Source organism: Ursus americanus, chromosome 23, assembly GCF_024610735.1.
Source record: "Ursus americanus isolate L20-20 chromosome 23, mUrsAme1.1.p, whole genome shotgun sequence".
Classification (NCBI taxonomy): Eukaryota; Metazoa; Chordata; class Mammalia; order Carnivora; family Ursidae; genus Ursus; species Ursus americanus.
In genome coordinates, this window is record NC_142149.1 from 17,532,515 (window position 1) to 17,558,619 (window position 26,105).

The 26,105-nt window shown below is 53.5% G+C and overlaps 1 protein-coding gene across 4 annotated transcripts; it reads left to right on the forward strand.

Moving 5' to 3' along the window:
* Positions 1 to 1,424: 1,424 nt before the first annotated feature.
* On the forward strand, positions 1,425 to 19,812 carry KIF18B (kinesin family member 18B). Of its 4 annotated transcripts, none has more exons than XM_045814473.2 (16): positions 1,425 to 1,547; positions 9,313 to 9,639; positions 10,256 to 10,413; positions 10,763 to 10,867; positions 11,044 to 11,154; positions 11,235 to 11,432; positions 11,585 to 11,761; positions 12,334 to 12,408; positions 12,568 to 12,668; positions 13,143 to 13,332; positions 13,673 to 13,788; positions 16,372 to 16,571; positions 16,751 to 17,279; positions 18,202 to 18,291; positions 18,750 to 18,853; positions 19,064 to 19,812. In XM_045814473.2, the coding sequence occupies exons 2-16, from the start codon at positions 9,321 to 9,323 to the stop codon at positions 19,174 to 19,176; spliced, it is 2,586 nt and encodes an 861-aa protein (XP_045670429.2). In that variant the 5' UTR covers positions 1,425 to 1,547; positions 9,313 to 9,320; the 3' UTR covers positions 19,177 to 19,812. The 4 variants fall into 4 exon arrangements, with proteins under 4 accessions (XP_045670429.2, XP_045670430.2, XP_087710432.1 ...); XM_045814474.2 differs by having other exon boundaries at positions 16,835 to 17,279; XM_087854306.1 differs by lacking the exons at positions 18,202 to 18,291; positions 18,750 to 18,853; positions 19,064 to 19,812 and adding an exon at positions 18,011 to 18,186.
* Positions 19,813 to 26,105: the final 6,293 nt, after the last annotated feature.

Consider the following 26,105-nt stretch of genomic DNA (forward strand, 5'->3'; position numbering starts at 1 on the left):
GTGTCCCCTTCCCATTGCCCACAGCTGGGACAGCCTCTGCTCCCTGCCTCCCCTCACCTTTTCCAGCTAATTGTCCAAACCGGAAGTGGACCAAGGCAAGACCTGGCTGACAAGGACACAAGAGGAACTTGTTCCCCCAGTGGCTCCTGGGAACCTCAACCACACCCCTAACCTCCGTTAAAATGCATACCCCTGTGAGAGGGGAGGGGACCCCTAAGCTGGAATCCATTCTTTAACAGTTGTATTTCTCTTGGGTAGGGCAGATGGCAGGAATACCCTGGTTTTCTTGTAGCTTTACAGTGACGGCACCTTTGCGTCATTTTCCCATTTTATTCTCACCCAAACAGCAATGTTATCCCATTGAATAGCTGGCAAGGGAGGTCCAGGTACGTGATTGTAGAGTTCGGGTCAAATCAACCAGGTATTAAATAGTGACTCTACAGTCTTGATGTAGGGAAGTTCGCCTCCTGCCTTCTCACACGCCTCAGACCTGCTCATTGTCCCAGCGTGGGGAGCGATCAGGTGAATGAAACCAGTGAGCAACTGGCTCCCGGCAGCCACCACCTGCTTCATCCTGATCAGATTCATACAAAGCTATCCCCTTACAAATGCTGGGGGTTTGGAGGGCTTTCACATCCACACTGTGTTAGGTGAGTAGGAAGGACAGGATATTTACCCCATTTTACGGATAAGGAAACTGAGAGCAGCAATGGCTTCCGCAGGCTCAGAACTAATTCGTGATTCAGCCACAAGTGACTGGAATCAAGCTTCCTGATTTCAGTGTAGGGCTGTCTCTTTGACCTCCACAACCTCCAGTGTTGAGGATCAGCATGAGGTTGGCCCACCAGAATCCAAGCAGCGGGCTGTTAGGAAGGATGGAGAGAGTGGTACCCGGCGGTGCCCAAAGGGGCTGAGCCTCGTATTCAACAGTCCATGATACTCTTGACACCGTCGAAAGGCTGGAATTGCCATTCTCTGTCTCCGCCGGCTTTTCCACATCAAGGTTGTTCTCAAAGTTCATTCTTGGGATGGTCGCAGAGCGAGAAAAGCCCCTGGACAGCGGCTAAAAAGCCCCCCTTGAATCAGGAGATGCCGTCTTAGCCCACAGAGAAAGACTTGAAAACGTGTTTGCTGTCTGGTTCCTGCAGCTGGTTGATGTACCCAGTCCTAGGTACGACAGAGCAGGCCGCGCTTTCTCTGTACCCCAGCCCCACACAGGTTTCTGCCGGTCTGGTGAGGCCAGTCCCAAGGACGATCTCAAAACCAGCAAGCAGGAAGGGGAAGTGCGCAGGCGCACAGTTGACCGCACCCGCCACCTCGGAGTTCTACTTTGTTACTTAGGAAACAGCCAATCAGCGATCCGGACAGTGACCAATGGGAAGCGCGGAGGAGCCGACCAGGCTAATTTGAACGCGCCGCGCGGGGCCCAGGTTGGCGCGGGTGGGGAGGAGGGTGTGGGGCGCGCTTTCGGGTGGTCAGGGGCGCTGGACTGCGGCGGAGGGACCCGGCTGCAAGCGGCGACAGCAGCGGCGGAGAACCGACGAAGGGTAAGTTCTGGCCCACAGCGGAGTCTGCCCCGTGGGCTCCAGCGCTCAGGTGCACTCCGCCGCTCAAGGCGGAAGCCGCTTTTGTGCCGGACGCAAAGGTGCAGCGTGGAGACCGATCAGGTTCTGGGTGGTTCCCTCTGAACAGGACCGGGGGTGTGCGGGGATCAGGGCTCTTCCTTCCACATCTGCATGGAGATCGGGGTTCCTCTGTTCATTTGTACAGGACCTGGGCTGGGTCCACACAGCTGCACCGGGTCCGGCCCTCTGTGCATCCGTTCTGTGAAAGGTCCTCCTGCTCGCTAGGACTGGAGACCTGGGACCCCTGCACATCTGTGTGGAGTAGCTAAGACCCTCCTTCCGCACATCCATACGGAAGAACTGATTGCAGAGCTGTACCAGCGGCCGAAAATTAGTTACTGGGGCACTCAATAAATATTTGATTGAATAATGGAAGGAATGGAAAGACTATCTGTATGACAAAAAACCATGCCTTTCAGCTACTGCTCCTAGGATGCCTCTCCTCTTAGCTTTGGCACTTTGACCCTTTAAGATAGAACAGAACAACAAAATACATGTGTAGGAAATTTTTTAAAAGGAGTTCGAAGAAATTAATGAAATAGAATTTTACTATGTAATAGAGAGGATTAATTTAACCAAAAGCTATATCTTGGAAAAGACTAGTCAAAAAAGCCAAACCTCTGGCAATATTGATTAAGATATAAGGAAAAGAAACATAGAATGATCTTAGGAATTAAAATAGGGGCATGACTTCAGTTACTTGGAGATTAAAGAGAAAGAGAGACTTCAGTGGAACACCCTTTTGACAATGCTTTTGAACAATTTTCTAGAAAAAAGAAAAACAGCAAAACTGACTCAAGAAGTTACGGAAATTCTGAACAACCCTAGGACCACTGAGGAGTTGAATTCGTCTAAAATCTCCCCATCAAACAAAACAAAATGAAACAAACAAACAAACAAACAAACAAAAACCATGAAACTCCACCAGAAATTTATAAGCAATTGGAAGAAATTATTCTAATCATATACAAACTCTCCCTAAAAAAAAAGAGAGAGAAAACATTTCCAGCCTATTTTGTGATACCAATAACCAGACAAGGAAAGTTACCAGCCAATCTTCCTTTATAAATGTAGTTGTAAAAATCTCAAATAAATATTAGCAATCAGAAGCCAGCAATGTATATAAAAAATATCCCAAGAATATGAAAATGGTTTGAGATTAGAAAATCTAATACAATTGACACATTTACAGATTAAAGGAGAAAACATATCCCATTAGACGCAGAAATAGCATTCAATAAAATTCAGTACCCATCCATGAATTTTAAAAAATTTGGTAAACTAGGGGTACCTGGATGACTCAGTCAGTTGAATGTCTGGCTTTTGATTTCAGCTCAGGTCATGATCTCAGGGTCATGATTGAGCCCCACCTCAGGCTCCGCGGGGAGTCTGCTTGAGATTCTCTCCCTCCGCCCCTGCTCGCTCACGCGCTCTCTCTCTCTCTCAAAATAAATAAATGAAATCTTTAAGGGGTGCCTAGGTGGCTCAGTCAGTTAAGCATCTGCCTTCAGGCCATGATCCCAAGGTCCTGGAATGGAGCTCTGGATCGGGCCCCCTGCTCAGCAAGGAGCCTGCTTCTTTCTCCCTCTCCCTCTGCCGCTTCCCCTGCTCGTGCTCACTCACTCTCTCTCTCAAATAAGTAAATAAATAAAATCTTAAATTTTTTTTTGTAAACTAGAAATAAAGGTAAATTTCCTTAAACAGAAAGCGAAATAACAGGGGCATCTCCTATACAATTAGGAAAAGATAAGATTGTTCACTATTGTTGCTGCCATTCGAGATGGTACTGGAGGTCCTAGCCAGAACCATAAGACAAGAGAAAGAAATACAAATAAAATTAGAAAGAAATAAACAAAATTATCATCAATTATAGCCTTATGATTATCTATTTTAAAGCCAAAGAATACAGCTCCTTCCTCTGAACGACACCCAGAGAAAGAACCAGTGGTCTTTGGACATTGCCCTGTGGGTGCTAAAGCAAGGGGAGGTAGGAATTGCAAAAGCCAGGCTACAGAGCAGAATTGTCTAGGATGAAGCCTAGTGCCTCTGGTGACAGTCAGAACAAGGTCAGGTTCTGGCCTTGCTACTTACCATCCCTGTGACAAGTTCCTTCCTGAGCCTCAGTTCCCTTGTAGAGTAGGATTGTAACAATTGTATCAGTAACTACGGAATGAGATTGTTGTAGGAGTTCAATGACACCCTCTGTAAAGCGGTTAGCATAGTGCCTGATGCATAGTCATGCGCTCAATAAAGGGTAGCTGTAATAGTAATTATTTTTAAACTTTTGGATTCAGACCCTGCTCTGCTGTGGCTCTTACTCATTCCTAGGACAAACACCATACAGCATCTTCTGCGTGCTGGATCTGGTGCCTAATTATCTGGGGTGCACAGACGACATCAGAAGGGGGTCCTGCCCTCTTGAAGCTTGAGGACAAGAAACATACACTTGTGAATGATGTAAGGGAGCGAGGAAGGGGCTACAGCAACCCCAATGAAAACAGAACATCCAAGGGCTAGCCCCCTTCTCCATCTTCCCAAATCCCAGTGTCTCCAGGGAGATCCCCTCAAGTCCTCAGAAATTCTCCAGGGTCTTCTAAGAAGGTGGGGCTTGTTCAGCCTGTCCGGGAGAGAGTGGGCAGAGGAGCGTACCCCGAAAACAACTAAATCTTGGCTTCCTAGCCCCAGCTCAGCAGCGAACTAGCCTCTGGGTTTTAATGAGCTGCCCTGGGTTAGAAACAGGACGTGACTGTGGCTGGCTCAGAACCCTGAAGATCTTATTAAAGAATCATCTCCCTTGTACTTTGGGCTGAAATGCTCTTTCCAACCAGGGATCAAAGCAAACTTGACAAACGTTCTCTCATTAATCTCGCCATCCCCCTGGGGTGGGAGCAGATCGGTAGCTGTTCTCTCTGGCTCTCAAAGGGGGGAAGCTGATGCGACATTGACGTGGTGTGACTGGTGGAAAGAGCTCCCCACCGGTCAGATGCAGAACGGACACCAGGACCCAGGCGTCCCAGCCGCAGTCCTGCCAAGTGTCACCCTACCCCCCCCTCCCGTGCCCCCAGCACAGTCTCAGGAAGAAGGAAAACATCTCATTAGGCAAACAGTCTGCCTCACTGGCCCTCCGGAGGCGGAGGGGAGAGGACTGTAAAGGTTATGCGCACTCCCTTGCTAGTGCCCTTTTTAATTTCCTGCTTAGAATGTTAGGCTGCTCACGGGGCGCCTGGGTGGCGCAGCGGTTAAGCGCCTGCCTTCGGCTCAGGGCGTGGTCCCGGCGTTCTGGGATCGAGCCCCACATCAGGCTCCTCTGCTGGGAGCCTGCTTCTTCCTCTCCCACTCCCCCTGCTTGTGTTCCCTCTCTCGCTGGCTGTCTCTATCTCTGTCAAATAAATAAATAAAATCTTTAAAAAAAAAAAAAAAGAATGTTAGGCTGCTCCGTGGCTCCTCCTCAGCTCAAACCCTCCCCGTGGGGAGCGGGGACTGCCGTTAAGACAGCCAGCATAGACCTAGACCGTGGGGCCAGACACCCTCTGCCCTCAGTTCCCTGGGTACAAGAGTGGGGATCCCTGGGGGCAGCAATGCAAGGATGGGAGACAGGAACTCTCTCCGGGTGTTGAAAATAAGGTACAGTCCATATATCTGAAAGTGTTTGCAGAATCCATGATGTTAGTTACATAAAAAGGATTATAATTATTATGCAAACATATGGGACTGTTACAACGTGGGATCATGAGAGCGTAATAATAATAATATCACTATAAGGCAGTAAAGCAAACTCTGCTGTTCAGACTGCCTGGGTTGGAACGAAGCTCCATCACTTACTAGCCTTGGGATCTTGGGCAAGTTGCTTCACCCTCTCTGTCTCAATTTTCTCATTGAAAAATGAGTCTAATAATAGTATCTGTCTTGTGGGATTGCGATGGAGCTGAAAAGGAGATGGTATGCATAAGGTGCTTAAAACAGCCCCTGCCACAGTGAGCACTTAGCTCCTCTGTTTCTTATGGGGGTCTGATGGCTGGGACAGGGAAAGAACTACGCAATGTAACTAGACAATTATGGGTTGATGTCTTTCCCGTGTTCTGATTGAGGAAGAAATTAAGACGTGTGGTAGGGGACCAGAGTTTCAAATCAGCTCAATTCTGCCTCATTTCCAAAGGAAAACATGAGTTATTTACTAGAATATTAGGGAGAAATCTCACTTTTCTTTGCGGAATGACCTCGGTCCTATCAGTGGGACCTAATCTTTCCTGGGTAAACATTCATCTATTCATATCCTCCAGAAACAGCCCCTGTTCCTTAACCCTGTTAATATACCCAAGAGTTGGGCTGAACTTTTCCAAGATAGCCATGACTCCTGCATTCCAGAAATTCCATCTCTACCCTTGGTAGGCTGGCTTGAAGGAGAAAGGAACAAAGCAGGGAGAGAGGTGTGAGGGGAATACAAGAGGGAATAGATAAGTGTTTGGAATGATTACTGGGTCAACATTAGGAAATTTGTCTATGTTACCCCCTGTATTAAGTGATTAAAGGATGGGGCACCTGACTGGCTCAGTCGGCAGAGCATGGCACTCTTGATCTCGGGGTTGAGAGTTTGAGCCCCACATTGGGCATAGAGCCTACAAAAAAAAAAAAAAAAAAAGATTAAAAGAGAAGCACTGTTATCATCTAAGCCTGTGCCAAAAAGCATTTGATAAAATTTAATGCCCATTCCTAATGGGCAGTGGAGGGCAGGGAACTAAATATAGAAAAGCGAAAAATAGAAAGTAGCTGTCATTATTTGCAAGCTATATCATCGTTTAATTGAAAAACCTAAGAGAATCAATGACAATCTATTAGAGAGATCAGTAATGTGGTCAGATATCAGATCTGCATCCAGAAAGCAGTTGCTTCCCTACATTCTGGCAAATAAAAAATGAATTAAAAAATGCAATTTTATTTATTTTTTATTTTTATTTTTTAAAGATTTATTTTATTTTGAGAGAGAGAGAAGAGTGTGTGTGAACAGATGGGGGAGCAGAGGGAGAGGAGAATCCCAAGAAGACCCCCTGCTAAGCAGGGAGCCTGATACGGGGGCTCAACCTCATGACCCTGAGATCACGGCCTGAGCCAAAATCAAGAGTCAGACACTCAACCAACTGAGCCAGCCAGGCACCCCTGAAAATCCAATTTTAAAAAGGGCCTAATCGGGGGCGCCTGGGTGGCACAGCGGTTAAGCGTCTGCCTTCAGCTCAGGGCGTGATCCCGGCGTTCTGGGATCGAGCCCCACATCAGGCTCCTCCGCTATGAGCCTGCTTCTTCCTCTCCCACTCCCCCTGCTTCTATTCCCTCTCTCGCTAGCTGTCTCTCTCTCTCTGCTCGAATAAATAAATAAAATCTTTAAAAAAAAAAAAAGGGCCTATTCACAATATAATAAAGACTATACAATAACCAGTAAGAAAACCTATCAAGAAATAGAAAAACTCATGTGAGGAAAGCTATGAAATTTTACTGAGGATTATAAAGTGAATAATGAAAACAGATACAATGTTCCTAGATAGAAAGGCTTGATATTGTAAAGATGTCAGTTGTCCTTATATTAATTTATAAATTCAAAATACTCCCAATTAAAATCTTAAGCAGGTTTTTTTCATAGCTGATTCCAAATCATAAGCTGATTCCAAAATCATATGCAAGACAAGATGCCCAAGGACAGTCAAGCAAAAGAACAAGGTGATGTGTGATATAGAACCACAGCAGGTTCCTGCAAAAGGAACATATCAGTAGAGAAGAACGGAGCACCTGGAAATAAATTCGTGTTCATATGAGAATTTAGTTCTGTTACATGTGCCATTTCAAACTGGTAGAGACAGAATGCACTTTGATAAATAGTATAATTGCTTATCATTTGGAAAGAAAAGACATTTAGAAACCTCATTCATAAAAAAATGAATTCCATTTGGATAAAGACTGAAATGTAAGAAAGAAAAAGTATCAGACAGAAATATAAGAAAATTACCCCGGGAAGGAATGTCTTCTTAAATATGGCATAAAAACCATAAAAAAGAAGGTTGACACATTTAGCCATTTAAAGATGGAAATCTTCAGTATGGCCAGGGTAGGATTTTTTCCCAAGAATGCTTGGTTGGTTTGATGCCAAGAATAATACCAAAAAATTTACCACATCAATAAAGGAGAAAAAGAACCCCACATAAACATGTCAGGAGATGCTGAAAGATCATTAAATAAAATTCTAGAGATTCCTGATAACAAGTCTAAGTTAAATTAGAGTAGAGGAAATTCCCATTATGACAATTAACGATTTGTCCAGAACTAATCTCTAAATAGTGAAGCACTAACGCCAGTTTCTTTAAGATCAAGAGCAAGACAAGGATGCCCATTATCATCATTATTATTCAACATTGTTTCGGAAATTCTAGGGGATGCGATACGTAAGAAATAAAATAGTATAACCATGGAGAAGAAAAGGTTAGAAAAAGGGAGGGGTTCCTGATTATATAATTTTGTACTCAGAAAACCCAATAAGCTTTAATAAAAAAAAATTGGAATTAGTCAGAGAGTTTAAGGGTGGTGGGTAGAAGGCAAAGGTACAATTATCAGTTGTGTTTCTCCACACTAGCAATCAGCATGGGGGTGCGGGAAGGTGTGCCGTTCGTAAGAGCAGTTAAAATACTTGGGAAGTATATTGAAAAGACAATTACAGGGGCGCCTGGGTGGCTCACTGGTTAAGCGTCTGCCTTCGGCTCAGGGCGTGGTCCTGGCGTTCTGGGATCGAGCCCCACATCGGGCTCCTCTGCTGGGAGCCTGCTTCTTCCTCTCCCACTCCCCCTGCTTGTGTTCCCTCTCTCACTGGATGTCTCTCTCTCTGTCAAATAAATAAATAAAATCTTTAAAAAAAAAAGACAATTACAGAACCTATCTGAAAAGATGAAAACTATAAAATCTGAGGGACATAAGAAATATCTGAAAAAATGAAAGGCAATAGCCATGTTCTAGCATGAAAAGTTTTTTAAAATATTTATTTATATAGTTTAGAGGGGAAGGGGCAGAGGGAGAGAGAATCCCAAGCAGACTTCCCGCCGAGTGCAGAGCCTGACGTGGCACTCAATCCCACGACCCTGAGATCATGACCTGAGCCGAAACCAAGAGTCGGCCGCCTAACCGACTGAGGCATCCAAGCGTCCTGCACGGAAAGTTTTAATATAAAATAAATATGTAAACAACCCTATTCTGCTTGTAATTCCAATAGGGTGGGAGGGGGTGGTGTTCTGGGTTGGGGATGGCATTGATAACATTTTCTTAAAGGCAAGTAGAACAATAAATGCCCGAACACAGTTAAGAAAACTACGAGAAAGAAAGGCTAACGGTGGTGGTTGGGAGGGGAGGCGGTTGTCGCCTCCCTGGATGAGAAGCGTACCGTAAAGGACTGGAATAGAAACACTGTGGCATTGGCGCGGGAGCAGACAGATGAGTGGAACATAATAGCCCGATCATACACCGCTGAAAAACCTCAAGTCATTTGGATATGACAGAGAGATATTTATTAATAATAATATTCTTGAGCTATCACATGGAGATCGGCTGTTGGGGAGGGAGTGGGAGAAGGTCCTCGAACGCCAGCGCGGCTGAGGGCGCGCCGTGTCAGGGCTGAGGTCACATCGGTCCTCCTCTCCGTTGTGCGTCCCCCCAGGTGTCGCCATGGTGATGCCCGCGGAGGACAGCAAGGTGCGGGTGGTGGTGCGGGTCCGGCCCCCCACCCCGCGGGAGCTGGAGAGCCAGCGGCGGCCTGTGGTTCAGATGGTGGATGAGCGGGTGCTGGTGTTTGACCCTGAGGAGCCCGACGGGGGCTTCCTGGGCCTGAAGTGGGGCAGCGCCCATGATGGCCCCAAGAAGAAGGGCAAAGACCTGACGTTTGTCTTTGACCGGGTCTTCGGCGAGGCGGCCACGCAGCAGGACGTGTTCCAGCACACCACCCACAGCGTTCTGGACAGCTTCCTCCAGGGCTACAACTGCTCAGGTGAGAGCCGGGCCGGGGGGGGGGGTGGGGAGCCCCATTAGTCGCCCCCTGCCTCCCCGCTTCCTTCCGAGGGCTTCACGCGTCCCGTGACTGTGCCCTCCTTCCCCCCAGCCGGGCACCTGTGGAGGAGGGTGCTGGCCCTTTCGTCTCCTGCGTGGGACGCACCCCCCGGGCTCTAGCAGCAGGTCCCACACACGTGGTTCCCGTCCTCTTGATGCTCGTATTCTAGAGGGGGGAGAAGACACTAATTACAAATCACCCCCACAAATGTGTGATTGTAAACTGAGGTAGGCGATACGAGGGACAGAACCGCAGGCCTTCGGCGGAGGAAGCTGCCTAGCCTGGAGAAGCCTCCCCTGGGGAAGGGAGAGGCTCCCACTCGTAGTAGGGGACCCCTTTGCCCTGGAGCCCACAGGGGAGCCAGGCTATAGGCACGGGGCATGGCAGAGCTGCAGTGAGATGCGAGTGGGCAGGAGCCGAGGAACTGTGCACGGGAAAGCAAAGGAAGGGGCTTGGGGAGAAGGGGGGGCCGGGCTGGGTGGCAATGTACAGGGGGGCCCCTAGGGAAGGCGGATCAGACCCTGCCACCACCCTCCCCTGACCCTGTCCTCCACAGTGTTTGCCTATGGGGCCACCGGGGCTGGGAAGACACACACCATGCTGGGAAGAGAGGGGGACCCCGGCATCATGTACCTGACGACCATGGAACTCTACAGGCGGCTGGAGGCCCACCAGGAGGACAAGCGATTCGAGGTGCTCATCAGCTACCAGGAGGTAGGGCTGTTCCCTCCCAGGCCTGGGCAGCCCCGCTCCTCATTCTCACCACCCCAGAAGATGGGGGGAGGGGAGGGAGAGTGGGGAGAGACGGTGGGAGAAGTCTGCTGATGGGCCCGCTGAGAGCGCAGAGGGCACAGATGAGGCTCTGAGAGAGACTGCGTTGGAGCTAAACCTGCCTGTCCTGCTCTCACCGTGTACCATGGTCCTGCAGAGGGCATGGCCTTCCTGGCGTGGCATCCTGTCATGCTTCCCCTGCCCTGCCCCTCAGCCCTCCCCCGGCCTCTGCAGAGAGGTTTCCTGAAGGGCCCTCTCTCTCAGGCCTCTCCCTTGCCTCCTTTCTCCTCAGGTGTACAATGAGCAGATCCACGACCTCCTGGAGCCCAAGGGGCCCCTTGCCATCCGGGAGGACCCCGACAGGGGCGTGGTGGTGCAAGGACTCTCCTTCCACCAGGTGTGGGATTGGGCTCGGGTGGCAGGAGCCGCCCCGCTGGTTCTCCAGGGTTCTCTCACCAGGCGGTTTGGGGATGCCCTGGATCCTGGGGTGGTTCTGAAGAGCAGCTCTTCCAGCTGGGGGAAAAGCCCTGGCTGGGGAGACCATAGCGCCCTTCCTGGGCCTCTCCTCTGTAGCCCACCTCAGCCGAGCAGCTGCTGGAGCTGCTGACCAGGGGGAACCGCAACCGCACGCAGCACCCGACTGACGCCAACGCTACCTCCTCCCGCTCCCACGCCATCTTCCAGGTGAGAGGGGTCGCGGATCGGAGCCCGAAGTGGGGGCTCCTGATGCCCGGCCCCCCTCACCCCTGCCGTCTGCCCCCCAGATCTTCGTGAAGCAGCAGGACCGGGTCCCAGGTCTGACTCAGGCCCTTCGAGTGGCCAAGATGAGCCTGATTGACCTGGCCGGTTCGGAGCGGGCCTCCAGCACCCATGCGAAGGGGGAGCGGCTGCGGGAGGGTGCCAACATCAACCGTTCCCTGCTGGCCCTCATCAATGTCCTCAATGCCCTGGCCGACGCGAAGGTAAAACTGCACGGCCCCGGGGGCCTGCCCAGGACAGCGACGGAGTGCCCGAAGCCCAGGCTCCTCCCCTGCAGACCCCACGGCCGCCGGGTCTCAGCCTGGATCTGTCTGGCCTAGCCACCTCAGCCCATGCCCTCTTGCTGTCGCCCCAGGGCCGCAAGTCTCACGTGCCCTACCGGGACAGCAAGCTGACCCGTCTGCTCAAGGACTCCATCGGGGGCAACTGCCACACGGTGATGATCGCTGCCATCAGCCCCTCCAGTCTGACCTACGAGGACACCTACAACACCCTCAAGTACGCCGACCGCGCCAAGGAGATCAAGCTCGCGGTGTGTGCCAGCCAGAAACGGCCAATCTGGGCAGCTGGGGAGCAGGAGGAGGAAGGGACAGGAGCCACACAGCTTCCTCCGGTACCCGGAGCAAGCACTCCCCCAAGGCAGAGGGAAAAAGCGCCCTAGCGTCCGTCTTCAGGGAGATTCCTTGTGACAGAAGCAACGCAGTGCCCATCCCTGGGAAGACTCCAGCTGGGCGGGGGCAGGACAGTCGCCAGACTTGAAAACAAGAGTAAAATACCACAGCACTGGGCTGCCTGAGGCACAGCCATCTCAAGAGGGAGACGACGGAAGGGGGTGGCCAACCGCTGGCTGGTGAGAGCTGCCCTGGCCTGGTGAGGGTGTATTGGTCAGGGAGTCAGGGGTCTTGGGTTCTAAAAACATCGTTCTGCCTCTTGCTGTGGTCTCAGGCGAGCCACTCAGTGCCCTGCCCCAGTCTGTCCCCCGTCAGGAGGGTGAGTCTGGGGAATGTGAGCGAGGCGCCTCGCACGGTGCCTGGCCTTTGGAAGTGGTTGCCAAAAGCTGCTTTGAATGAACTCACGAACCTCTCCCCTGTGCCCCCATCTCAGCTTAAGAGCAACGTGATCAGCCTGGACTGTCACATCAGCCAGTATGCCGCCATCTGCCAGCAGCTGCAGGCTGAGGTGAGGAGCCCGCCTGGGGAGCTTGACCGGGACGCAGGGCGCCCGGCTCGGGGGCAGGAGAGCCAGAGACGAGCCGTGGGCGCAGCCAGGTCTCCGCGCCCACCTTTCACCTCCCGCGCTCACCTGGGGCTCTGAGGGGCTGTGTTGCTTCGATGGCAGGTGGCCGCCCTGAGGGAGAAGCTCCGAGTATATGAGGCAAGAGCCGGGACCTCACCACAGGACCACCTGAAATCCCCCAAATCGGGCCCTTCCCAACAACTGTGAGTCCTGCGGCCATGCTTGCGTCTTCAGCTCAGCAGGAAAAGCCCCCCTTCTCCAGCTTCTGTGCTGCCGTCCGGGGTCCGGGGTTCCCAGCCAGTGCCCAGCACACTGATTGTCACTCTCGGTGACACTCTAGGTGACCAGACACTGACCGTCACCTCTAGTGCTCTCTCTCATATGACACAGCACATTCTAGGCAGTCCTAAGAGCAACTCTAAGTAACATCAAAATAGAGAAAATGCTCCACGTGAGATGGGCATGTGACACCCCAGCCCGTACAAGCAGCATATACTACTTAAAAGAAGGTGAAATTGAGGGGGAGGCATCATTGTTTCTTAAACCAGGAAATCACCCGACTCCTCCCCTCTGCTACCGCCCCCTTGTTACACAAGCTGGGTCCTATACCACCTGGTGCCACAGAGACCCTGCCCCTCCCTGCTTTCCCCCCTCTCAAACCCCCTTCTCCCCCCTAGCCTAGCCAGCTGCCCCTCACCATCCTGCCTTCCCAGCCAGCCCCGCACCCCAGAGCTCCGCCCAGCGTCTGCAGTCCTTCAAGAGGAGAGCCTGGGGCTAGAGACCCAGGAGGGGAGGGTCATGGAAGGGAACTCTCCAGACCTGGAGCCACCCCAAGAAGACAAGGACAAAGGCCCGGTGGCGGAAGAGGTAGGACTTGGAGGTGGTGGAATATTGGAAGCAACGGCCCTCCCCAACTCGTTCAGTTCCTGCAGTTCTGGGTTCCCTACCTGGATGTCTTGCATCTTAGTCTCAGGGGGCTTTCAACTCCTGTGTCTGGAGTGAGGGGCAAGCCTGTTACCAGAGGGGAGTGGGGAGTTGGGGGAGGAGCCTGGGAAAGAGAAAGTCTCCACTAGGACCCCAGTCAGTCCAAGAGCCATCATTCCCACTCTTGGAGGAGGGAAAGATTTTAAGATCTGCTTATGTAGGGGAGGTTGGCCCTCCTGGGCCTTCTACCTGTGACTCACTTCCTCCTTGGGTTCCAATCCAGGTACCTGAACAGACCCTCAGACACCCACTGCCAAGGTCCCCTGGCCAGACCCTGCAGCCCAAGCCAGATGTGGGCTGCCTCTCACCACAGAACTTGGACAGAGACCGTTCCAAGCAGTAGGTGTCTTGTTCTTCTCTGAAGTTCAAGGTGGGAGGTGATCGGTTCCAGCCTCCTGGGGTGGGAGCCAGGATTAAGGACATTGCAAAAGCTCTGGTTCTGCCCTAGTTAAGAGTCGAGTCTTTTTTCCTCACCATTGTCCCTTATCTGCTTTCAATGATTCACCACTCTGTCTACTTACCGTCCTCTCGATTCTTCCACATGACTGGCAAGCAAAACACCAAATTCCATCCCGAATTTGACTGGCAAGTTAGCACGGGGCTGCCCCGGGCTAGCGCTTTGCTTCCCAGCCTGGGGGCTGAGCTGCCTGTCCTCCGCAGGGAGGACCAAGCGGCCAAGAGAAGTTGGGTGGCAGGCTGAGGAAGGGGCCTCCTTCCCGAGCCAGGCGTTTCTCACATGTCTTCACCAACAGATTATGGCCATTTCTTCTCAGAAGTAAATGCAGACCACCACCCAAAGCCGGAGAGAAATGGATTCTGGATCCTTCTTTCTGTGCTTAATAGAGAGGTGCTGCTAGTATGTTTTTCCTTGGCCCTTAGAACATAAATCCCCTGCCACTTAGCTTTGCTGCTGCCAACCCCACTCCTGCCTCCCCAGCACGCTTCACGCTAGGCAGTATATTTAAAGCTTCCGGACAGAAGGGCCTGTTTAATTTTATTTCTTGTTGGGGAGTGTCTGTTCCCGACTCAGCAAAAATGCTGCAGCCTGCCTGAATAATCAGCGTCTCATTATCTGTGTCCTGCTGCTGACTCCCCGGGGCCCTGGAGTGGCAGGGACGCACTGGCGGGATGTCCCCTTGGCCCCAGGGCTCCCACCAATGAGTCAGGGTCCCTGTGCCCTGGCATCCCCCCACTGTGAGGATGGAGGACCCCGGGGTTCTCATTTCTGCTTTGCCTCTGGTTTTGTGGTCCCTCACAAGGTGCTTCAGTCTTAGCTATGATTGGGGGGTCATGGTCCTCATTCTCCCTACTTCTTAGAGCTAAAAATAGATACTAATAAACTGTGACTGAAGACCCCATGTATCAGGGGCTGCAGAACATGCTAGATCATCTCCATACTTGGAGACACCCTAACAACCAGATAATGGGAAATCATTTCTCTTTGGCTTTAGACTTTAGGATCTTCGACCACCAGGGCACTGAGTGGATCTTAGATTTTCCAGTTCAGTGTTTTTTTCAGAATTTTTTTAGCTTCAACGTCCTAAATGGAATCTTACACTGAAGTTTAATACGTAGAACAGATAAAGGAGAGCGACTCCATTTTCAATGTCCTCTGATGGGTTTCTTGAAACCTAATGTGGAAATCCCTGGTATAGACCCGCTCCCCGTTCGCCAGATCGGATCCTGAGGCGTTCACACAGGGCCACACGGCCAGAGGGACCGGGTGAGGCCTGGGTCACCTGACATCCAGGCCAGTGCATTTCTCCCTAGATACCCACTGTTCTCAGTGATCTAATCTTCTTATAATGTGTGGCTCAGGCAGACGTCGAATGAGTTTCTGCTATGTCCTTTTTAATTTATATCCTGCCTTCTTTCAGAAAGGCCTGGAGGCTGCTTCGTAAAATGAGTTTGGAGTCCCTGAGCTCACGCTGAAGGCAGGGGAGGGGCTCAGAGATGTCCAGGCAGGTGGTGCTCCCTGCGGATGAATTACTGGCCATGACTAATCCCCACCGAGATAATTGTGTTCATTCTTTTATCATAGGTGTGCCTCACGGGAAGGAAATTTGCTTTATTAGAATCTAAATTTACACCATCAATAATCGCATTACCCTCATAATTCCCTTTAAATAGCCCCTCGGTGCATGTGAAGTGTGCATTGATTCACACGTGCTCTTTCGGGATCCCAACCACTGAGTAGGGAGCCTGGACTGTGCACGCCTTTGAAGGGCCTCTCAGAGCCAAGACCAACACGGCCTCTCTCATTCCGTCTCCTCTTGTCCACACAAGGTAGATGTTTTCATTTGACAGAAAACAGTTCACCTTACAGTGCTTCGTATGTGGCAGGCACTCTTTTAAACACTTTATATGTGAAATAATTCATTTCATCGCCCCATAAGCCTAAGACGTGGGTGCACTGGTTATCCCCATTTTAAGGATATGGAGACTGAGGTCAAGGAGTGCTTCCAAGATCACGCAGTGGGAAGTGTCGGAGCCTGGATTGGAGCTGGCAGGCTGACTTGAGCTGGCAGGCTCTTCCCTGCTGCTACCTTATGTTGCCCCTTGGGTCAGCGGACTTATTCAAGATCGCAGTGCCAGTGAGTGGCAGAGCCGAGAGGAGACGCAGACCTTCTGCTCTGAGGCCATCTAGTGCCCTTTGCCTACTTCCCAGGTCCCTCTCTTTGTTGGGGGACATATTTAGGGATGAAGCCCCCCCTCCACTTTATGGCCGTCTCTGCCAACCTTGGCCTTCCGCAAGGGCCTGGCAAAACGGGAGCCACAGCTGGGAGGGAGGTGAGGCCAGCCAGCCGGTGTGAGGCAAGGCAGGAGCGAGCCAGGGGACCTGCCCCTCGTGTGCTCCTCACCGCACCTGGAGCAATGGGGCCGGGTCTGAGGAGGGCTGGGATCCCCTTCCCTCCCTTCCAGGCTGGCCCTGAAGGTGCTGTGCCTGGCACGGCGACAGTACTCCCTGCTCCAAGCGGCCAACCTGCTGACCCCCGACATGATCGCGGAGTTTGACAGCCTGCAGCAGCTGGTGCGAGAGGAAAAGGCCGAACCTGGAGCAAAGGCCTCAGGCACACCTGGGCCGGCCGGGGGGGCGCCTCTGGAGCCGTGTTCCCAGCCAGGTGAGTGTCGCCCCGCTCGAAGGCCCAGCTGGCGCCTGCGGGACCCAGGACTCGCGGCCCACCTAAGGAGTTAGGGGCTCCTGCGTGTCTCCAGTGTCTCTCTCCCCCAAATTCTACAGATTTGCTTTCCTTCTGGCCAGTGCCCTTTCTCCCCTCAGCACCCGCTTCTCCGTGCCCAGATTCCCCAGGCTATTCCGGCCCCGTGACCCGGACCATGGCAAGGTGTCTGAGTGGCCTCATGCACACCCTGGGGGTCCTACCAGGGCCCGACTGCATCCCAGCCCAGGTAACCCGGCGGCCCATGGAGAAGAAGAGGAGGAGGAGACCAAGCCCCTCGGAGCCAGACAGCCCCCCAGCTCCGAAGCCGGGGACCAAGCGCCAGCGCCAGTCCTTCCTGCCCTGCCTGAGGAGGGGGTCCCTGCCTGAGGCTCAACCTTCACTCAGGCCCACCACCCCCAAAGGGGGAAAGGCCTCCTCGTCCTGCCACTCCCCTCGCGTCTGTCCAGCCACAGTCATCAAAAGCCGGGTGCCCCTGGGCCCCTCCGCGGTGCAGAACTGCTCCACCCCTCTGGCCCTGCCTGCTTGCCACCTCAACGCCACCTTTGATCTCTCGGAGGAGGCCCCCTCAAAGCCAGGTTTCCATGAATGCGTTGACTGGGAGAATGTCCCCCAGGAGCTGAATAGGCTGGATCAGCCCTTCATCCCCAGGTGGGTCTCCCAGGTTCCCTCCCACCCCTCCAGGCAGGGACTCAGGGGTCGTGAAGGACAGAGGTGCTGCCAAGGGGAGTGGAAGCTGGCCTGACTCTTGGAGCCATGTCTGCTGTCTCCCTCCCTTTGGTCTGACTGGTGTCAGTCCCCAGGCCCAGGAGGGCTGCTCCTCTCAGGCGCCCTGCCTTGTCTGTCCATACTCCAAAGCTGCCAGCTCTGGGCTGGTTTGTGGCATGCCCACGAGTGGCTAATGGGACCCCCACCTCGGGGAGGGTCAGCAGAGAGCAGAAATAAGGGGGGTGAGTCCTCTCTCTTCTTCTGTGTCACTCACACCGTCTGGCCCAGTTCTTAGTTCCACATCCTGCTGAGAAATATGTATTTCTGCCATTCCCACCCCGCATTTTGCCCACAGCCCAGCATCTGGAGCTGGGAAGGGGATCCTCAGAAAACTTTATTCAGCATTTTTCAGTGAGAAAATGAAGCTCTCACTTTCGCCTTCCACCCACCTGCCAAGGTAGGGGAACGGTGACAGTCCAAGGCCAAGAACAAACAGCAGACTGACCTTGTACTTGTGAGGCAAAGGGTAGCGGGCTGCCTACCACACCCCTGCCCCTCCGACACCTCAACCACCTCTCAGTAACAAGCCCACAGCCGGGCAGGTGGAAGGGTCAAATTGTTTGAACTCCAGTTCCCTGAACGTGCCAGAAACTGACATCTGGATGTTCTCCCAGAACAGGCCTGTCGCTCAGCTGTCAGTCCAGGCCGAGTAAGGCAGGGAGAGGAATCCACCTCTAAGAAGGAAGAAACCTCAGAGGTCATCTTGTCCAACCTCCCCACCCGCCAAGCTGGGGGCTGGAGGGAGGAGATGCCCTTTTCTGGTTCCCTCCTGATCTGTCTCCCTTCACCTTCCTCCCTCCCGCAGTGGACCTGTGCCCCTGTTCACCATGAAAGGCCCCAAACCAACATCTTCCTTCCCTGGGACCTCAGCCCGCAAGAAGAGGCGAGTTGCCAGGTGAGGCGGGGGGGGTGTATGGGGAGAGACAGAACTTTCACCAGGGCACTCAGCTGTGTCTCTGGACCCCTCGGAGCCAGTAGCAGGAGTCTCGTGAGCAGGGCCAGCATCGGGTTCCCTGACTGAAGGAGGTTCCCTTGGCCCTTGCTAGCACAGGATTATACCAGAGGGAAACAGTAGCTCCCTTCTCCAGTGAAAGGCCACATCCTCCCTTTCCAGGAGGGGGACATTCAGTATTCACTGGGTAAACCGGGGAACAGAGCGCCCACCCCTCACCTCAACTTCCCTCCCACACCCCACTAAGCTCCCTCCCCACTGCCTCTACTGCCCTCACATCTGGCCTTGTTGGTGCTTAGCCTCCCCCTGCTCTCAAGGCTTAGTGTCCAGCTCTACCCCCACCCCTACCGTGTATCACCAGGCTGTCCGTCCTACCTTCCTTCCTTCCTTCCCTCTCTCAGTTCCTCAGTTTCCCGCTCACTGGGAGTGGCCCGGGGCCACAGCCGTATCGCCCGCCTCCCCAGCAGCACCTTGAAGAGGCCAGCTGGGCCCCTCGCAATCCCAGGTGACTGGCATTGAGGCTAGGGATGGTCTGGGCCATGGTGGCAGATAAAGACAGAAAGTAGGAGGGGACAGGGTGGGCCAAGACCCAGGTGAAAAGAGGGTGTGGGGTATTTCCCAGCATTGCAGGGACCCTGATGAGAGAGGTGGAGGAGGGGTGGGGATAGGGCTCAGTGGGACGGAACCTCACTGTCTTCGTCCCTGCCTGCCCCAGCCAACTGGCCTGCAGAGCCTCCCTCCAGTCCTCGCTGCCCTGGCAACCAGCAGGAATTGATGGGGATTGAGGGAGCCCTGTCATCTGGGAGCTGTATTGCCAAGGTGTCCTGACCCACCGGGCCCTCGTGGTCCCTGGAACTGTCTGCGCCAGGACCTGCCTTCCTCGGCTCAGAGCAATTAATGCCAACACCCTCTTCCTTTATAAATGCTTGTCGCCAGCCATTCGTTCTGCTACCTGCCCTCTTTATCAATCTCTTGTTACACTCAGCTTCTCAGCGTGTATATATTCATCTTGAGTGTTAACATGTTGCTATTTTAAAGGTGCAGCTATTGGGGCTCCTGGGTGGCTCAGTTGGTTAAGCGTCTACCGTTGGCTCAGGTCATGATCCCAGAGTCCTGGGATCGAGTCCCGCATCAGGCTCCCCGCTGAGCAGGGAGTCTGCTTCTCTCTCTCCCTCTGCCTGCCGCTGTCCCTGCTTGTGCTCTCTCTGTGTCAAATAAATAAATAAAATCTTAGGGGCGCCTGGGTGGTGCAGTCGTTAGGCATCTGCCTTCGGCTCAGGGCGTGATCCCGGTGTTACGGGATCGAGCCCCACGTCAGGCTCCTCCGCTATGAGCCTGCTTCTTCCTCTTGCACTCCCCCTGCTTGTGTTCCCTCTCTTGCTGGCTGTCTCTATCTCTGTCAGATAAATAAATAAAATCTTTAAAAATAAATAAATAAATAAATAAATAAATAAATAAATAAAATCTTAAAAAATAAATTAATTAAATTTAAAAATAAAAAAAATAAAAGTGCAGCCATCATAGCCCCGAGTTCACAACACTCCATGCAAGCAGGTGGCTTTGGGGGACTTTGCTCCCCACCTCCCAACTGACAGAGGATGCTGTGCAGTCACGGCTGCTATGCAATGGAGAAGGGGTGAGGATGGAAGGGATGGGGACATGGTGGGGGCTCCCAGCTCGACTCTCCCTCTTTTGTTGGGGGGGGGGCACCTTCAGCCTCATCCCTGCGGCCTGGAGCAGGAGCCCCAGCCCCAGGCCACCATCTTGGTGCTGCTGCAGATGATACTAGTGTCCTGATTTCCAGATGAAGACAACTTATTGGTTTTGAAGACAACTTACTGTTTCAGCCCCATTGTACATAGGATGCACACTCCGTGTAAAAAGTGTAAAGAAGAAAGGGACATTCAGCTTGAATGCTACCGCCTGGATGTAAGCGCTGTTAGTGCTCGGGTTTATATCCTCTGATCCTTTATTTCTGCATACATACATCTCTATGTACATGTAGGTATAGATATATGTTTTATGATAATGATTCATAAACCATCTCCATCCTTGGTGTGTGTCTTTCTGTGTACCTACGCGGGATAGCAACACCTCCCCCCTCTTCCAGACCTCAAGAAACTTCTGAGTATAGAAAACGTCCCCCACTGCCTCCTCCTGCAGCCTTAGGTTGGGGCCTCGGGGTGAGCCCTGCTCTTTCCTCTGTGGCCCCATCTTCCACTAAAGGCCTCTGCTCCCGAGCAGGTGAAGAAGTCATCACCCCTACAGGCCTGCTCCATCCTCCTGCGGCCTTGGGCGTTGCGAAGAGTCCTGCTGTCAGAGACGGTGTTTAGGGGCCCTGGGTCTCAGGTGAGGCCCTAGGCTAAGCCCTGACCTCTGGAACCCCGTGCAGTCCTCCTCCCCGCAGCTCCAGAAGCCCCACTCCCACCCGGTTTGGTTCGTGGCTTTCCTCTGCACCCGTTCGGATTGTGAGGGTTCAACCCAAACCCAGGGTTTACCTCTGTCTCTCTAGGAAGATGCAGATGGCTGAAAGAATTAATAGTGTAAACAGGATGATAGGAGCCTGTGTTTAACTTGCTTCGGAAAACAAACATGTTAAAGGTATTTAGCACATTGCGAGCAGTGTGTAAATAACGCTGCTAATTTCAAATGAGTCCCCGCTGTGCTGGGGCAACAGCCTCCCCCTCCACCTTGTGAGCCCTGCCCCGTTCAGTTTTGCCTCCTTTTTGGAGGAGGAGAGAGAAGAACATACAAGAGGAGCCCTGGGTCCCTCCCGGCTGCAGGCAGCGCTCAAAACTTCGCGACCTTATGAGGCATAATGAGGAGAGAGACTCGAGGAGGTTCACAGACCGCGCCCAGGGTTAGACAGCAAGTGGCGGCGCCAGGATTCAGACCAGGGTCTGGTTCTTCACATGACACCGAACTGCTTCCCTTTACAAGTGAGCAGGCATCATTTCTTTCCGCGTGCCTGGCGTTCCCACCTCTCCAATTAGGCTTAATGAGTTTTTTTTTCCCCTGGTGCGCCGTGATTCCCGCAGAAGCCGCCACAGCCTCCCATCCGTAGCCCCCAGCGGCCTGGCGTGGTGCCTTGACCTTAGGAGGCCTGGCCGAGTGCTGGTGGGATTCAAATTGAATAACTTGCCCATTTCCTGGGGCCCTCACATATATTATCTCATTTGATGGTCCCCATCACCCCTGCAAGCACTGAGACAGCCCACGCAGGACAAGGCGGCTGGTAACGAGGGCCAGAAGGGCAAGCCTGGCACAACAGGCTCCGTTGCACGAGGCAGAATTCGCCTAGGCGGGGGGCAGCTTGCCAGTGGAAGGGGTCACTCTTGACAAGGATGTTCTGCAGCCGGCCATTGGCTCAGCAAACATTTGGGGCTCCATGGTGCAAAATGTGCTCTCGGGTGACCCATTAAATGTACAAAGACTCTGCCAATGGAGTTAAGGACGTGTGGCTCCTGCCCTCAATCACAGGAGGTCGGGCTGAGAGTGCTCGCTGCGTGGCGTCCTGCTGGCCGGGAGGCAGCCTGGCTGGTCCCAGCTTCACGGGGAGCTGGCGGGGGCTGAGGCGGGGCAGCGAGCTGACAGCCAGCTCCCAGCTGACCTCTGTGGGCGGCGACGGGGCTCTGAGAATGGCTTGTTCTTACATAAAGAGAGTCATCCTTGAGCCACGGCAATCGATGGCTCCCTCGCCCACTGCAGGTCCAGCCTGATCTAAAGCCCCTCTTCCTGCTTCACCTGGCCTCTCCTACCTCGGGGGTCTGCGCAGAGCCCCTCACTCCGTGTCTCAGAGTTCAGAAGTACTCTCTTCCCGGGCCCTTTGTGCTCATCTCCTGGCCCGCCTCAGGCATGAAGCTCGCATCTGGACCCCACCCTGGGGTCCAAAGTCCTGCCCAGTTCAGAGACCCAGACTCAGTGCCAGGAGCTGCAGACACAGAGAACAAGACACTGTCCCTTCATGCAGGGAGTCAGGACAGCGGCTGTCCCTGTCACCTGAGCGGAAGCCCAAACCTCTTTCGGTGTTGGGACCTGTCAAGGGGAAGGGGACTGGGCTCTCCCCTCTGGGTCCTCCCACCCCCAGCCATCAGCTCTGCCCCCCACCCCCCCACCCCCTCAGGGGACTCTGTCACCACATGGGGAGCCCTTGGCAGCTGGTAACTCAGTCCCTCTCACACCCCTGCTCGTCTGTCTCCAAGTTTTCCCAGGAACGTCCCTCTGGCTCTTAGCTAAGTTTGGGGCATCCTGGTTCCCAGACAGAATCTAGTTCGTGGTTGTCTTCCCTCCTCCATGTTCTTTCGCGAAGAGGGATCTCTGAGGGCTTGGGATGGAGGCTGTGGGGGGAGAAAGGGACTAGAGTCACCCCCAGGGGCCTGGAAACCATGGCCGTGTTTTCCAGCCCTCCTGAAGCGTTGCCCTCGGCTCGCCTGCAGCCCTTCCACCCCTGTTCCCTGGCTCATCCTGTCCATGTCGAGCGAGGGCCACTGGATTGGAAATAACAGGCTGCCCGCCAGCCCCCTCCTCCAGCCAGGGACACATCTGGTCCCCGCCTCTCACCCTCCCAGAGGGACGCAGTCAGGCAGGGAGATGGAGGGGAGCAGAGAGCAGAACAGATCAGGGAAAGCAATTAAAAAGCAGGTCTCAGGGTTAGAAGCTGGAAAGTGGGGGGCAGGCTGGAGCGCCCAGGAGGGTGGGGAGCGGGGGGTTGAAGAGAAAGCCCGAGCTTATTAACCCCAACACAGCAGCCTGGCCCCTGGCCGTGTAAAGGTGAGTGAGTTGATGCTTCCAACAACGTGCTGACAGAGGCCAGAAAGGAGGAGCGGGAAGGAGTCTGGGGGTTCATCCGGGAACCCTTCTGCAGCCACAGGAGCTGGGCACTTCTCACCAGCGGAGCCGGCTCGGCACAGGCTGACAGATAGGAGAGGGGAGCGACCCTGGCCTGAGGCAGCCCTCCTGAGAGGCGGGGAGAGCCGCTGCCCTCAAGGAGCTCCCATCCGACAGTGAACCATGGGCGCTCGCATCAAGGAGCTCCCACAGAAGAGAGGGTGTCCCGAGGGACCCTATCCTTAGGGAGACTCCAAGTCCCTATTCATGGGGGCCCTTCTCCTGGGGAAGCCTCAGGCTGAGGTGCAGGAGAGACCCCTCCCACGGGACATGGTAACACACCGAGAGCTTCTCAAACCAGTGGAATTGTGGCCCTCAAGTCTACAGCTGGGGAAGGGCAAGGATGGAGGGACGGAGCCCCAGGGGAGGTCAGGGAGTGAGAAAGCAGGCTGGGAAACAGCCTCTCTTCTGAGTCTCCTCCAGGGCAGATAGAGATGACTCACGCGTGGTCCCTGGCAGACCCACAGCCACGAACGACTGGGGGTCTGGGGACAAATGGTGCTGCCTCCCACCCTCTCTCCCCTGGCTGCTGCCCCCTGCGGCCCGTCCACACTCCCAGGTAACTGTCCTGGGGAGGTACCTATACGCTGTCCCCTGCCCACCCCCAGCGGAGTCAACAAGACACGGCAGGGTCCCCGGGCAGGCCCAGCTCCTGCCCCTCCTGGCCCACCCCATCGCTACCTTGGAAATACGTGAAGCCCTGGGTAGGTGTTATTAAATAGAAGCTGTGATTTGTCGAGCACCTGCTGTGTCCGGCTTTCCCTGAGTTTATCCTCACCACTACCTTGGAAGTAAGGGTTGTGAGTCCCCATTTTCCAGGTGTGGAAATGGAGACTCAGAGAAGTCCCTGAAGTCATCCAAGATCATGTAGCTGTTGAATGGCCGTGGCCTCCCTCTCCTCAAGAGGGCACTGTCATAGCCGTTAGAAGCAACTCTAGAGAATACGTGGGGTGATCCCGCTGGGTGATAGAAATCTGGGTTTTAGAAAGCCTGCCTGCAGCTGTGAGACCCACTTTCTCCCCTCCGCGGGACCCTGCGGCCGCTGGGACCTGGGCAGCTGAGCACTGCCATCTAGTGGCCACCGGGGCCTGGTTCCCTTCCTCAGGGAGGGGGCCCATGTGGGATGGACGGACTCCGTAGAAGCCAAGGAGTCCACTGGAGAGACCCAACTTCTCTTCATCCCACCCATGCTTGCGGACCACCATGCTGTGCCAGGCCCTGGGAACGGGGCAGGGGCACAAGGGGAGCTAGTGGGCAGCAATCTAGTGGCTTGAGTTAGAGGCGGGCAAATTGAGAAAATGCTGGGCACCCTTGTGTGTGGGTTGAGGCCAGGTGTGGTACTGATCTGTCCCAGGAGGCAGGAGGGCATCCTGGAGGATTCTGATGCAGGGGAGGGGCGTAGAGGGTGGGAGACCATCTTGTCCCCACCTCGGCTTGAAGTGGGGCATGGCTTGCCCAAAGGCCCTGTGGGGAGACATCCAGGCATCCTCTCTCCAAGGCCTGCAGCTTCCTGCTATCTATGCAGAAGTCCGTCTGGGGATTGGCTTGAGGCTTTGGACATTGAGGCCCTTAGATTAGGGAAGCAGGAGAGGAGGGGCCACATAGATGGGGTCTGAGCCAGGCCGGGAGGATGGGAGTAGTCGTGGAGGCTGGGAGCTGCATCTGCCTGGGGCAACTGTGCAGCATAGTGTGATCTAGAACAGAGAGAGGGAGGGAGAGAGGGAGGGAGGTGGGGGGGACGGGGGACAACTGTGTGCCTAACAATAGGGCTTGGGTAAATTAATGCATACAGTGGAAAACCATGCAGCTGTTAAAATGATGATGTAGATAAATATTTATTGATATGGAAAGATGTTCACAACATATTGCTGAGTGAAAAAAACAAATTACAAAATAATTTGTACAGCATGAGCCTACTTGTAAAAAAAAATGAATTTATATATGTGGGGGAAATCTGGTAGTGTTTATCTCCAGGTGGCAAAATCATGGCTAATTAAATTTTTTCGTTTTGCTTATCTATATTTTCCTGATTTTTCTACAACAAATGTGTCATACAAAATAATGAAAGTTTGGCAAACAACCACGACCATGTCCGTCTACCTCTCTGGTTCTTATGTGGACATCATAGGGTAGTTAAGGCCAAAGCATGGGGGATGGGTCTAGGGTCGGATGGAGGTTGAGGATGGAGCCAAGAAGCACCTGGGTGACACATGTCCAGGGAGGTGGCTGAAGGGGCTGAATGGGGGGCCTCTCCCTGCTGCTGCTGAAATAAGCCTGGGTCATACACACCCAGGGACCAGTCACTGAGCCTCACTGACAAGCCCTTCCTCTTCTTGTTCCATCCCCCCCCATCCCCACCCAAGACTGTTTTATACTCATTTCAACTACATTTCACTGGAACAAAGAGAGAAGGCCGCACACTGTGACTTGCCCAGCAAGCTAGAGGGACAGCCACTCCTAGTCACAGGAATAGTTGGGACGACGGTTTGTCCCGTCTTGTTCTTTTAATGCCCCCTGACGTTTCCCAGCTCCTCCACCCACAGCAGGATCAAAAGTCATGGGGCATCCCCTCCCCCAAGGGTCCCCTCCCCATGTTACTGCTCAGGTCCAGGGTCCTGGACTGAAGACTTGGGAACCCTCACCTTCCTCTCTGTGCTGGGACTCACCGGGGGAAACCTCGGCACACAGCCCATAACATTCCCAAATGGAGTGCATCTCCCCAGCGTGGGGTAAGAGCTCAGGGATGTGAGCTGGCTCTGGGAGCTGGGGAGGGGGCAAGCAGCCAGGCCTTTTCTGCAGAGCTGGAGACCTGGCAGTGCTGGGCCGGCCACCCCCCCAGGGCCTTCCCCTTGTACCCACTGAATGACTCA

What these genes read in the sequence shown, in the direction of transcription:
- KIF18B (XM_045814473.2), top strand. Translation starts at nt 9,321, where the DNA reads ATGGTGATGCCCGCGGAGGACAGCAAGGTGCGGGTGGTGGTGCGGGTC. An exon ending in AAGGCCCGGTGGCGGAAGAG is followed by an intron (nt 13,333 to 13,672) that starts GTAGGACTTGGA and finishes GTTCCAATCCAG; the next exon opens with GTACCTGAACAGACCCTCAG. An exon ending in GGAGCCGTGTTCCCAGCCAG is followed by an intron (nt 16,572 to 16,750) that starts GTGAGTGTCGCC and finishes CTCCGTGCCCAG; the next exon opens with ATTCCCCAGGCTATTCCGGC.